The sequence below is a fragment of the Oreochromis aureus genome, linkage group 23 (assembly GCF_013358895.1).
Source record: "Oreochromis aureus strain Israel breed Guangdong linkage group 23, ZZ_aureus, whole genome shotgun sequence".
NCBI lineage: Eukaryota > Metazoa > Chordata > Actinopteri > Cichliformes > Cichlidae > Oreochromis > Oreochromis aureus.
Genome location: NC_052963.1, coordinates 29223209 through 29237479, shown reverse-complemented (window position 1 = coordinate 29237479; position 14271 = coordinate 29223209). Strand labels below are relative to the sequence as shown.

At 43.7% G+C, this 14271-nt stretch overlaps 1 protein-coding gene across 1 annotated transcript in view; it reads left to right on the top strand.

The window, feature by feature from the left end:
* Positions 1–14070, top strand: part of LOC116314066 (NLR family CARD domain-containing protein 3-like) — a 52418-nt gene extending 38348 nt beyond the window's left edge. Inside the window, exons 7-9 of the mRNA XM_039607323.1 lie at positions 6592–6765; positions 12529–12575; positions 12751–14070. Of these exons, the coding sequence (XP_039463257.1) occupies positions 6592–6765; positions 12529–12575; positions 12751–13319 (790 nt within the window). The 3' untranslated portion in view covers positions 13320–14070. The remainder of the gene's footprint in view (positions 1–6591; positions 6766–12528; positions 12576–12750) is intronic.
* The last annotated feature ends 201 nt before the right edge of the window (positions 14071–14271 follow it).

Genomic DNA, 14271 nt, shown 5'->3' with positions numbered 1-14271 from the left:
ATCTAATATAATATGGCCAGTAAGAGAAGAAATTGTAAAATGATGATCCAGATTTCATTATGCATATAAAAAATTTAAAAATAAATAAATAATTCTCTTCTCGCCCCTGCGGGCATTCTATCCTTCAAGCTTGGGTCCTCTACCAGAGGCCTGCAGCTTGAGGGTCCTGTGCAATATCTTTGCTAATTCTAGGACTGCACTCTTCTGGACAGAGATCTTGGATGTTGATACTTAGATCTGCTTGAGCCACTTGCCTAGCTTCGGGGGTCACTGCACTAGGTGCTCGAATTACCACTGGGACCACTATTGCCTTCACCCTCCACATCTTCATGAGCTCTTCTCTGAGCCCTTAGTACATTTTAAGCTTCTTCAGGAACTCATCAAGGAGATGCTCTCTCCCCACTGCTGTTCTGCGTAGGCCTGAACCCCCTTAGTGAGCTTATTATCAAGACTGGCTACGGATACCGACTACGGAATGGAGCAGTTGTCAGCCACCTTCTGAACATGGATGACATCAAGCTGTATACCAAGAGTGAATGAGACATCAGGTAATCAGAACTGAGGGGATCCAACTACCAGAAGGCAACATCGCAGGCAATGAGGAGAGCTACATGTACCTGCGAATCACACAGGCAAATGGGAACCACAAAGAGGCCGCTAGGAAAGCTGCAACGACCAAGTACCTGCAGAGGGTCAGGCAAGTCTTGAGGAGTCAGCTGAACGGTAAGAACAAGATTCAGGCTATCAACACCTATGCTCTGCCCGTGATCAGGTATCCTGCTAGGATAATAAGCTGGCCAAAGGAGGAGATAGAAGCCACTGACATCAAGACAAGGAAGCTCCATCAACCATGCATGGAGGGTTTCACACCAAGTCCAGCACCCTGAGGGTGTATGCTAAGCAGAACCCGGGAGGCTGGGGACTAGTGAGTGTCAGCACCACAGTCTAGGATGAGGCAGTGAACATCCATGAATACATCAGGAAGATGGGCCCCAACCAACTATGTGCTCAGTGAATACCTCAGGCAGCAAAAACCCAAGAAGGAAGAGGAGCAAGACGAGGAGCACTCATTGAAGGACAGGCACTGTATGTATCACCGGCAGATGAGGAATAGGCTGACATCCCGAAATTCTACTAGTGGCTGGATTGAAAGACAGCACGGAAGTACTAATCATGGCAGCACAAAACAAGCTCTCAGAACAATCCATAGAGGCTGGGGTCTGTCTGAACCAGACAAGACCCCCGGTGCAGAATGTGTAAAAATGCCCCTAAGACATTCCACCACGTAACAGCAGGGTGCAAGATGCTAGCAGGCAGGGCAGACATGGAACGCCATAACCAAGTGGCCGGCATAGTATACAGAAACATCTGTCCTGAGTATGGCTTGGAAGTCCCGAGATCAAAACGGGACTTCCAGATACAGACAGAAAAAATGGTAAGGTCTAACCAACCAGACATAGTAGTGGTAGACAAGCAGAGGATAGAGGATAGCTTGTGATAGACATAGCAATACCCAATGACAGCAGCATCAGGAAGAAGGAACACAGGAAGTTAGTGAAATACTAAGGGCTCAGAGAAGAGCTCGAGAAGATGTGTAGGGTGAAGGTAACAGGGGTCCCAGTTGTATTCAATGCAATTGATGAAGTGACTCGCGAGCTAGGCGGCTGGCTTCAGCAGATCCCAGGAACAATATCCGAGATCTCTGTCCAGAAGAGCACAGTTCTAGGAACAGCAAAGATGCTGTGCAGGACACTCAAGCTACCAGACTTCTGGTAGGGTACCTTAGATTGCAAGATAAAGACCCCCGCAACTCAGTATAGTACAGTATAATACTACTCCATTCAACAAGCAACCTCTAACCCTGTAAGATTGCTTTAAATAGTCTGGTTAAAAAGTTCACTGCTCTGTCTCCTAGATATCGCCATACTGATACGAGTATGTCATCTGGACTGCCTTTGATCCTCTTTCTAGCTGCCATCACTTCTACCTTACTAATCCTCTGCACTACCTGATTCTAAACTATATCAAGATACAAAACCTTTTTTTCATCCTTCCTCACACATACACGTCTTTCCCTTTGCTTTTGCTATTTTTCTTTTTGCTGTACACCTTCCTGTACCTTTGTCTTTCTTAATTTCTATAACTAGCCCTCTTTTCCTTTGTTAACCTCTTTCTTTCAATATTTGTGTGTATATTGTAATTCCGTTATGAAGTAGACATGGCACGATACCACTTTTTTATGTCCGATACAATACCGATATCATAAATTTGGATATCTGCCGATACCGATATGAATCCGATATAGTCTATTTTATAATCAATAAAACTGTTTTGTTTTTGTTTTTTATATCTTGCTGCATTTTGTATAAGTTCATACCCAAATTTAAAAAGACAAAACACTAAAGCTATTCTATTACACTCGTATGCAAAAAATACACTGCACCCAAAATATTTCGCAGTTCAGCAATACTGATCTTTTCATTTAAACCTTTAGCAGAACTTTAAATCTAAGTATTTAAAGTAATATTCAAAAAGTAATTAAAATGCAATTTTATGCAGATTTGAAAAATTCTTTGGTTCTGAAAAAAAGAAGTGCAATATCAGCACAAAATAATGTTTATAATTCACAACTTAAAAAAAAACCAAGAAGTTGTAGAATGGACCCTTTTATACTTAAAGTTTAACATAAATAGACATCCAGAGTGTAAAGCAGTACAAATCAATGCAAACACGGCTTCATGACATCTTTTATCAAGATGAATGTCAGTGTAAGTTGCTTCTATCACATTTAACCTTAAATTGAATTTTGTATAATTTCGATAGACTAAGGAGCTTGGAAAGAAAAGCGTCTGGACTTTGAGTTGCTTGAAGACGTTTCACCTCTCATCCGAGAAGCTTCTTCAGTTCTAAGGTCAAATGGCAGAGAGTCCCAGATTTAAACCCAGTGGGAGTTTCCCCCCATAGAGGGACAAAGGACCCCCTGGTGATCCTCTACCTAATCACATGAGCCAAGGTGTGAAAGCGGGTGTGGGACCTAATCAGCCAGGGTTTCGGGTGAGCTCATTGTGAAACCTGGCCCCACCCTATCATGTGATTTCCTGAGGTCGGATGGCCCAGGATGTGAGTGGGCGTTAAGGCGTCTGGGAAGGGATCTCAAAACTGGATTATAGATGGCAGACAGTTGGTGTCGTAAACCACCGCCTCTGTTCAAAGATGGTTGCTCACAGTGGACGTAAATGGCTTCTTTCACTCCTCTTTCAAACCATCTGTCCTCTCTGTCCAAAATGTGAATGTTGGCATCCTTGAAAGAGTGACCTTTGTCCTTTAGATGCAGATGAACTGCTGAGTCTTGTCCTGTGGAGGTGGCTCTTCTATGTTGTGCCATGCGCTTGTGAAGTGGCTGTTTGGTCTCTCCGATGTAGAGGTCTGGGCATTCCTCGCTGCACTGTACAGCATACACCACATTGTTAAGTTTGTGTTTAGGAGTTTTGTCTTTCGGGTGAACCAGTTTTTGTCTGAGCGTGTTGCTGGGTCTGAAGTACACTGGGATGTCGTGCTTGGAGAAAACTCTCCTGAGTTTCTCTGATACACCGGCTACATAGGGGATGACAATGTTGTTGCGTCTGTCTTTCTTATCCTCCCTCGCTGGTGTCTGATCTTCTTATCTGTGCATCTTTGCTGACTTTATAAACGCCCAATTAGGATAACCACATGTTTTAAGTACTTCCTTTACATGTGTGTGTGTTCCTTCTTTTTCCCTTCAGGCTTAGAGGGAACATGTTCTGCCCGGTGGTGTAGGGTCCTGATTACCCCAAGTTTGTGTTCCAGAGGGTGATGGGAGTCAAAGAGGAGGTACTGGTCCGTGTGTGTGGGCTTCCGGTAAACTTCAATGTTGAGGTTGCCATTCTCTTCAATGTGCACGGCGCAGTCCAGGAAAGGCAAACAGTTATCCTTTGTGTCTTCCCTGGTGAACTTGATGTTTTTATCCACGGCGTTAATGTGCGCAGTGAAGGATTCCACTTCTTGTCTTTTGATTTTGACCCAGGTGTCGTCTACATATCTGTACCAGTGGCTGGGTACTCTCCCTTTAAAAAAGCCAAGAGCCTTTCTCTCCACTTCCTCCATGTAAAGGTTGGCTACAATAGGTGACACGGGGGAGCCCATGGCACAGCCATGTTTTTGTCTGTAGAAACCCTCGTTGTATTTGAAATATGTAGTGGTGAGGCAGAGGTCTAACAGTGTGCAAATCTGGTCGGGTGTGAAGTTGGTCCTGTCTTCCAAGGAGTTGTCTTCTTGTAGTCATTTTCTGACAGTCTCCACTGCCTCCGTGGTGGGTATGCAAGTGAAGAGGGAGACTACATCAAAGGACACCATGGTTTCATCTGGGTCCAGGGTAAGTTTCTGGATCTTGTCGCTGAAGTCGGTGGAGTTCTTGATGTGATGTGGGGTGTTCCCCACAAGAGGTGCTAGGACGGTAGCAAGGTGTTTCGAGATGTTGTAAGTGGCTGAGTTTATGCTACTGACAATGGGTCTGAGTGGGACACCTTCCTTGTGGATCTTAGGAAGTCCGTAAATGCAGGGTATGGCATCCCCTGGGTAAAGGTGGTGATATGTAAGGCGGTCAATGATTTTGTCCCTTTCAAGGTCTTGAAGGCAAGCTATAACTTTCTTTTTGTAGCTGCTTGTGGGGTCTCGCTTTACGGCTTCGTAGGTATTCTCCCACTGGGTTTAAATATCCGATCCAGTAATTTAGGTCAGTATCGGGGGGATACTCCCACTGGGTTTAAATCTGTGACTCTCTGCCATTTGACCTTAGAACTGAAGAAGCTTCTCGGATGAGAGGTGAAACGTCTTCAAGCAACTCAAAGAAGTCCAGACACTTTTCTTTCCAAGCTCCTTAGTCTACGATGACCTGGATGACTGAGAACCTTCACAGACATATAAGTTCGATACAAAACTTAACACAAGTATCGGGGGAAAAAAAGTGTTTTTCATAGTTTTTTGGGTTTTTTTTCAAACCACGAATCTGTTTAACCTGCAACACTGTTATTTTCAAAGTAAAACTTGAGTCTATCCATTGTCAATCACAACGCACAGATATCTGAGCTCCACATATCAGTTGTTAAGCTTAACGTGGGAATGCTTCACAAACATTAAGAGATGAACTTACACACTTGCTTTACTTCTCTTGGATAGCTTTCTGAAATGCCGGTTTGAAAGCATGTAGCGAGGTTGCAAATGCTTTCAGTGTGAAGTAACTCCACACCGCCAACAGGTCTCGCACTCAACAGCCGCTCTATCATGTGACAAATACTGCTCCGACGTGCTAAGGTCACTGCCTGGGTTACGCCATGTCGCAAGTTTTGTGAGGTGCTTTTCTGATATTTAATGGATTGCGTTACATTTTTTATTTCTCTCCCATATCCGATCCAGTAAGGCTACGTTCACACTGCAGGTCTTAATGCTCAATTCTGATTTTTTAATCAAATCTGATTTTTTTTGTCTGCTTGTTCACACTACAAATAAAATGTGACAGCAAACGCGCTCTAGTGTGAACCCTCAAAGCGGCCCGCATGCGCAAAAGAAGACGTCACACACAGCGCGCTCTGTTTACACCCAGACCAAACAGTATTGTCTGACTGATGGCCCTTAATATAAAGACTTGTTTCGGACTTTACGTTTCCCAATTTTGCTTTAAGTTATAAAGTTATTTTGTTATTTACATATGGCCTAATAATTATCCTTATTGCTGTTTTAGAGAGGAGCGATGCTTCAAAGGATAGTTGGAAATTTCTGTCAGAATCTGCAGATTATACAGTACAAATAAAATGTTCAGGTTTCTCCAACGCTGTCTTCCCAACAGTTCCACTGGATGGCGAGGAAGCGTTCGCGATGTCTTATCGGGCACTTCTCCGGCGCTGATAATTGGCGTCTGTCTTGTGTCAGTGACGTAAAAGACGGATTTAATGCGACCTGACCATTCAAACAGCAGTCGCTTTCTAAAACATCAGATATGTATCGGATTTAGTACCACATACGAAAGTGACCCAGATCGGATTTGAAAATATCGGATTTGTGCCGTTCACACTGTCATACCATGATCAGATATGGGTCGCATAGGGTCAAAAAAATCGGATTTGATGCGCTTTCGCCTGCAGTGTGAACGTAGCCTAATTTAGGTCAGTATCGGACCGATACTGATACTGTTTATCAGCTATTATAAAGCCTTCTTGTCTTATTTCTTCTGTCCAGAGGATACGCCAACCACCTTCTTCTGAGTTTCCTTCACAGCATCAGCTGTGCTTTTATACTTATCTGGTAACTCTTTCCTACCACCGAGAGCCGGACTCATTTCCTCCCCTGAATCCTTTCCAACATTCTTTCTTCCTCAACTTTCACCATTTAATCCTTGCCTTAGCATTTCCTTCCTTTCTGTCCTTAATGGCCAACAACATTCTACAGCCTACATGTTATTGTATTAAAAAAAAACAGTAATTAAAGTATAATTGTTGTAATAATAATAATAATAATAATAATTGTTATTATTCAGTGAAGTGTTTACAGGCGTTTTGCTGTTTTGTGTGTCTGTAGTGTGTCAGGCTGTCTGATCACAGAGGAAGGCTGTATTTCACTAGCTTCAGCTCTCAGCTCCAACCCCTCCCATCTGAAAGAGCTTGACCTGAGCTACAACCATCCAGGAGACTCAGGAATGAAGCTGCTGTCGGTTGGACTGAAGGATCCACGCTGGAGACTGGATACTCTCAGGTATGGAGAGAATGTCTGATAGAGGAGGAAGATCTGGAAACATTTTTTGTAGATGTGACACGAACAATCACAGACACACAGCTTTGATAGCGACTTTACAAATGAAAAAATGAATGCGAGAGTCAAAGCTGGTTCAGCTGCAGGAGGAGTGGAGGAGTCCGAAAGAAAATGAGTGAGTTTTCACTGAACCTGTTTCTGGAACAGGACCCAATTCATACACATTAATGTAAAGCCTAAATCTTTTAAAGGTATCATGCAGTTTATCCTCTCACCACCAGTAGGGAAGAAAATCAACCCTAAATTACCCAAACTACTTCACAGTTATGTCCACAACATGTTATCTTGGAAGTCTGCTGACCGTCATCAATTATCTGTTTTTAAGTTTTCTAGTTAGAGCAATGGCATTATATAGAGCAATGACTGATTCTTTAATCAGCTGTTGTTCTTCACTTTCATAGATGAGTTGAAATGTTCCTAAACCTGTTTCCTGGAACAAATTCAAGCATTTGTATTTGTCTTTTGTTAATTCCAGAGCCTTTCAGAAGTAAGAGAAAAATAGGGTTTCAGAATGCACCATCGCCACATGATATATGCAGATTTCAAATAGGTCATGACGTGCTTCATGAGCAGTTTGAAAGGGTGACAGATCTGTGTAAATAAATGAATTTATCTACAATAGTTTTCATACTACACAGATCTTAATGTAGTTAAATTTTTATAGTTTTCCTTGTCTTTAATATAGGTAATGATTAGTATTAATAGCAGCCTTACCTGCGTTTGTGGCACATTTTAAGCTTAGCTTAGTATTTAAGCTTAGTATTAGCACAGTCAGAACTTCTGGTGCTGCTGAGGATTTTTTACATTATTATGTACAGTTATCCCACTTTTTGTTCTCATCAAAACATGGTGATTGAGAAGGTTTATGTTTGCTTTATTTACTGTCTCACTGTGGTTCCTCCTCTGGTTCCATTGTGGGGAAACTATTTGATTTGAATTTAAAATATTTTTAATGTTATTTTAATCCATGGAGTGAAATTAAAGAATTTTCACTTGGAGCAGAAAGATCTAGACCAGCAGTTCACTGCAGTCAAACCAGCTTCCATGTAATTTTGTTTTCTGTACATACTAGGCATTATGTAAACTCAGAGCTCAAACAAAAATAAGCGTCTTCTGGTGGATATGATTTCCACATTAGCAAGTCATTTACTCTGTAATCAGTGAGTTAATAGGTCATGATGTAAATACTAATATACAACTACACAAACAACTGAACACATTCAAAGTTCAAAATTAAATAAATATTAAAATATGAAACTGCTCTGGCTAAATGGATGGTACAACACAGAAGAGCTACCTCATCAGGCTAGGACTCCACAGTCTATTTACCGGCCAGTAAATATGGACGAAATGTAATAAGAGAAATTACAGAGGGAAAAAGTATGAAACACATGAAGAAAGGAAGGTGCAAAAAGACATGCAAATTTGTGACACCAGCTGAAATCTAAATCTGTCAATAACAACATAGCGGTCCTACCACTTAATGCAAATTAATATCATCTGGTTCAGTCCCAACTAATGGCCTATAAAATGGCGTCTCATTGCTAAGGTGTCACAAAAGAAACATCTCATGATGGGTAAAAGCTCTCTGAAGACCTTTACAATCTTATTGTTGAAAACAGAACATCATTTCACTAGAAACTGACTGTGAACAGGTGGCTCCCCACAAAATTTCAGACAAAGTGGGAAAAAAATGATCAGAATAGTTGTCTAAAAGCCAAGGACCACTTATGGAGAGCTACAGAAAGACTTCGAATCAGAACGTTCAATGGTTTCACAGAAAAACAATAACCAATGCACTCATCATCGCTTAAGAAAAAGGATGATCCAATTGGCTGTCCGTAAAGACACCGGAAGATCCTTGACCCAAATTAAGGCAGTTGGTGCCGGGTGCAGCCCCTCAACCATCAGACGGCATCTGAGACTGAAGGGCTTCAAAAACAGAAAACGTCTTCAAAGGCCTCGTTTCCTTGAACACCACAGAACTGACCATTTGGACTTTGCAAGAGGGCACTAAACATGGGACATTGAAAGATGGAAAAAAAGTTTTATTCTCTGATGAGAAAAAATTTATCTTGTCCTGATGGTTTCCAACGTAACTGGCATGATTAACAGATCCCACCTAAGATGTTTTCTACACGCCACAGTGGAGGGGGTGCCAATGGTCTGAGGTGCTTTTTTTTTCTTGAGTGAAACAATGGAGCTTCAGGAGCTGCAGGGGTGTCAAACGGCCGCTGGCTATGTCCAGATGTTGGAGAGAGCATCCCTCATGACTGAGGGCCCTAATCTGTGTGGTAACAACTGGGTTTTTCAACAGGACAACGCTACAGTACACAATGCCTGCAGAACAAGGTTCTTCTTCCAGGAGAATAACATTCTCTTTTGGACTACCCTGTGTATTCCCCTGATCTAAATCCAACTGAAAACCTTTCGGGATGGATGGCAAGGGAAGTTTATTAAAAAAAAAGGACAACAGTTCCAGGCAATAGATGCCCTTTGTGCAGCTGTCTTCACCACTGACCTGGTAGCCTGGCTGCCCCAGGGTGGGTCCGGGACGGGCGTGGGGTTGTGGGGGTGCTTCGTCTCCGAGCTGGGGCCCTGACTGGGCCTCGGGGGCTTGGGTCCTGGTTGGTTTGTTGCCGGGGTTGTGGGCGGGTGGGTGTATGGGGGCCCAGCCCTGGCGCAGGGTGCCGCCGGTGCATCGAGCCACCTGGGGGGCTTTTCGACTGGTGGGGGAGGTTGTTACATCTTGCAGGAGCTCTCCTCTCTTCAGGAACTCACTCTGCAGGAGGGGGAGATACAGGAGAGGTGGAGGAAGATCCTCAGCCTGGGCGTCTATTGTCTTGTGTAGTCTGGAAGATGAGTGGATGACGGGGTGGGTGCAGTTTTCTCTGTGGTGGGGTCGGGTGGGCTGTCCCGGGCTCTGTGGGGCCAGGCGGCGCTGCTGTACTGGGCCCCGGTCCGGATGGGCCTGGGCCCCCTTTCCCTGGCAGGTTGCAGAGTATGGGGGTGCCTACTGGGGTCAGTGGGGGAGCTGGCCCCAGGGAGGGGTCACTTGCCCCTCCCTTCCTTCCCTCCCCATCTCCAGCTGCCTCCCTCTTCCCGCTCCACCACAATCACCCACACATGCAGGGCCTTGGGGTAAAGGTGTGTCACCAGGGTGCAGGGGAGGCATCCCCCCCTCTGTCCCCTTCTCGCTGCCTGTGCCTCAATTTTATCTCACAACTTAGACATTCACATTACTCACACTCTCATAACACATACATATAGGGCACGCTACACGGACTCCAAATTACCATCAGGGTGTACACCTCACCCCTGGCGTCGTTGCCCACCTCTCAATTTTAAATACACGTAGACATTGAGGGCTATCAGGAGTGGCTATGCGCTTACCTGCTGCTCTCTGGCAGATAGCTCCATGCCCTCCTGGGTTTTAAATGCACCTTAGAACACAGATGCATCAACACTACATATGAGCGGGCGGAGGGAGGTTTGGAGTCTTCTTACATCCCTGTTCTCTGCGGCCTGCTGGAGCGGGGGTGCTAGGAGGAGGACTTGGCCATCCGGCTGGGGTCTGGAATGTGGGGCCTCCCTGCTGCTGCGGAGTCGGGGCGGTCTGCATCTCCCCACCGCAGGGAAAAGGGTAACACCACCTGGGTCTGGGTGCAGTTTCCCCCTCCACGGGCAAGGGTTCCTAGACCCAGGGCTTAGAGTACGCTTGGGGATTGTGATTGTGTGTACAGTGTCTCTTTATGTCTGTCTCCACATTGGGTGAGTGTTGAGTAATTGCTTATGAGAGCATGAGGGTGGGAATGGATGTTTGTATCTGTGTGTGCCTGTTTGTTTGCGTCCATATGTCAGGTCGGGTATCAGACGCCATCTCTCTGGGGACATCTCAGACCCTCCAGAGTATGGAGGCCTACCTCCCCCCACCACTTCCCCTGCCAGTGGCAGACGCCCTCAGACATTGGTGTGTTGGTGGGTCTTTGTGTCCAGGGATGGGCGTCCAGGTACACACCGGCTCACTCCTTGGTGGCTGCTTATCAGGGCCTGGGGCCTGGGGCTCGCTCGGGCCACTTCGGGGGTGGGGTGCCCTCATGCCTCTCGGCCTGGGGCTCGGTCACTCTGGCACAGCTGGCTGCCGGCGGAGCTCCCGGGCACGTAACTGCAACCCCCCCCCTGGCTTATGCTCCGCGGCTGCTGAGTGACCCCTCATCTGGGACTCTCCTCAGCTCTTTCTGGGATAGTGGCGCGGCTGCCCCTCTGTTGGTTTTCCTTGGTCTCTTGTGTTCTGAGGGCCTCTGGATGTCTGGAGTTTTGATCTCCTCCATACCTGCTTCATGCCCTGGAGGACGGGGCTGTGGCCCCCCACACCCTCTAGCAGATCATTACATGAAGGAACCTTTTAAAAACAAGCGCGTCCATGCTCACAGGTGTACACGCGGGTGCTCACACACACAAACTACACCCTTTTTGGCTCCTACCTTAAAGCACACTGTGCGCTGTCGATCTTACGTGCTGCACAATAATGTTTAACATTTAGTATTTACTGTTATATTCCCATAGATTATCATGATGTTGTTTATTCTATTGCTCTCGTTTTCTTCTGCTTGTTTTCTTTTTTCTTTCTCAACAGGTGATCCAGGTGATTGATATATGTATTTTTTGTCTGCTTATTTTGTTGGTTCTTGTTTTTTGCCCTTTTTCCCCGTCCCTCTTCTCCGCTGTTTTTTTTCCCTCTTTCTTTCTCCCTTTTCTTTTCCTCATTCAAGTCTGTCCCGTATCTAGCAAGTGAAAATAAAAAATAAAATAAACAATAAAAGGTGAATCAAATAGACCATTACGGCAAGGCTGGGATGGTCCATTTGGTAAAGTAAATCCGTTGGGCATCTTTCTTCGCCTTTAGACAATAATTCTGATGGCAAAAGAGCCAAACGGGACAGGCAAAAAAAAGAAAAAAGAAAAAAATGAAGTGTTCCCACTGACCTTATGGAAACTCAAGCATGCCGCAATGAATTTTTGAAGTGATCAACAATAACGGTGGAGCTACTCATTACTGAGTTCATGTTTGGAACTTTGATTTCTGTTTTGGGGGTTACGGGTTTTTTGGAGGTGTGGTCCTAAACTTTTGATCAGCTGTAAAACAGCTTATTTCAGTTTTTTTTTTCTTTCAATAACTTGCATGCAAAAATTGTTTTGTCTCACTCCCATTTCTTCTTGTTGTATGTTGAAGCTCTGCTTGGAACCCTATTAAGATCCAACCATGCAAAATAAGATATTTTTTTTTACCATTTTTCAAGTGGTCTTAAAGTTTTGATTGGAATGTATTTTCTAGATGCATTGTAGTGACTGTTGTTACTCAACTGTAAAAGGCCTGTTAAACACTATAAATTAAATCAGATTAAAGTTCATGAATCAGAGCAAAGGCAGAAGGTGTCCTTTCCAGCTAAACAGAAGAGGAATATAAAGATAATGAAGGTCACAGTCTGAATCAGTCATATTTTATTCAATACAGTGGTGCACTGACAGATTCAGAATCAGTCCAAATCATCAGGAATTTGATCCACATATGGATTGAAGTGTATTTCTGAAAATGTTGGACTGTTCCTTTATCAGTGTCTAACAGTACGTGGATGAGAGCGATGTAATGTCCATGTGTGCATGCTGAAAGAGACTGTGCTGGTCTGACCTCCCTCCTCCTTTCAGGGTGGAGCCTGCTGGAGTCCGATGGTTGACACCAGGTCTGAGGAAGTGTAAGTGTGTTTTTAATGTGATTCATGAAAACAAAGCAGCACACATTCAACCATCTTCAAACTGTCACATCACTCATTCACATCTCTGATGTCAGGAGTCATCATCAAAGTGTCAATCAATGAACAGATGATGGATCAATAACTGCAACTGGATTGTGTTTGTTCTTTCCATCAGATTCCTGTCAACTCACAATCGACACAAACACAGTAAACAGAAAACTCCAACTGTCTGAAAACAACAGGAAGGTGACAGGTGTGGATGAAGTTCATTCATATCCGGATCATCCAGACAGATTTGATATCCGCCCAGAGTTGCTGTGTGAAAATGGTTTGACTGGTCGCTGTTACTGGGAGGTCGACTGGAGAGGAAACGTTCATATATCAGTGAGTTACAGAGGAATTGGAAGGAAAGGAGACTCTACAGATTGTTTGTTTGGATTTAATGATCAGTCCTGGAGTCTGAGGTGCTCTGATGATGGTCCTCGTCATATCTGGCATAATAACAAATCAAAGTCCATCTCCTCTTCCCCCTCCGTCTCTAACAGAGTAGGAGTGTATGTGGACTGTCCTGCTGGCACTCTGTCCTACTACATAGTCTCCTCTCACACTCTGATCCACCTCCACACCTTCAACACCACATTCACTGAACCTCTTTATCCTGGTTTTTATGTTTGGCCTGGTGCTTCAGTGTCTCTTTGCCAAGTTGAGTGTAAAGAGTGTCCTCCTGTTAGAGAAACACTCTGACTGTTGAACAGATAGTTCAGTGTGTACATGTCTGTCTCTTTTACTCAGATGTTTTCAGATTCACAGATTCAATCCGTTGATGTTTTAAACTGTTCTAAATGATTCCTTGTAAACTTCTTCCTCTTCAGTCCTTTAAAGATGGAAGCTACTATTATTCCAGGATCCACATGTTGTTTTTCTGTCTTTACGGTGAATATTAGTATAATGTTTGTTTCTGAAGCTTAGTTCACAATGTGAACTCTGCATTTTCAACAAGTCTGAGCTCATGAAAATGAATCCAAATGTTTGATTTCTCTTTCTGAGTGTGATTTTTCCACACTGTCCGCGTGCTCTTACTGTTTCAATCATTTTTGAAAATGTTTCAGGCATAAGGGGAAAATATTGGCTAAGTAGTTTTTAATGGGGTTTTGACCATAATATGTTTGTATTAAGTGGCATGCATTATAATAACATATCTAATACATTGCAAAGACTTCATTAACTTATTGAAACTAGTCTCGCCTTTTTCTCAGAGACATATCGAGGTAGAATTTGGTACACTATGTAGGTAACAGCTTGATTATGATATTTATAGAAATATATAAATATGCCTGTATAGAATTGCATATGTTGTGTATCTGTTTAGTTTGTGATAGTTTTCATGTTTGATACAAAGGGTTCTGGTGGTGAATCTGGTGTAATTTGGTGATAGACATTAGTGGGTTTTTTTGGGGGGGGGGGGGTTGTAATAAAACATTGCATCGAAAACGAAGAGGAATTGATGACAGACGGTTTTTTTGTCCATAAAGGAACGTTTCCCCTCTAAAGAGCCTTTTAAGCTACCTTCTGCCTTCTGGAGTACACATCACTGAGTTTACCAGGTGATGTTTGATGTAATTCCTATTTTTGATGACTTCATTAATCTCTATCATATGTTGCTGTTTGTATTTGAATCCAAGCTTTTTAAAAATAC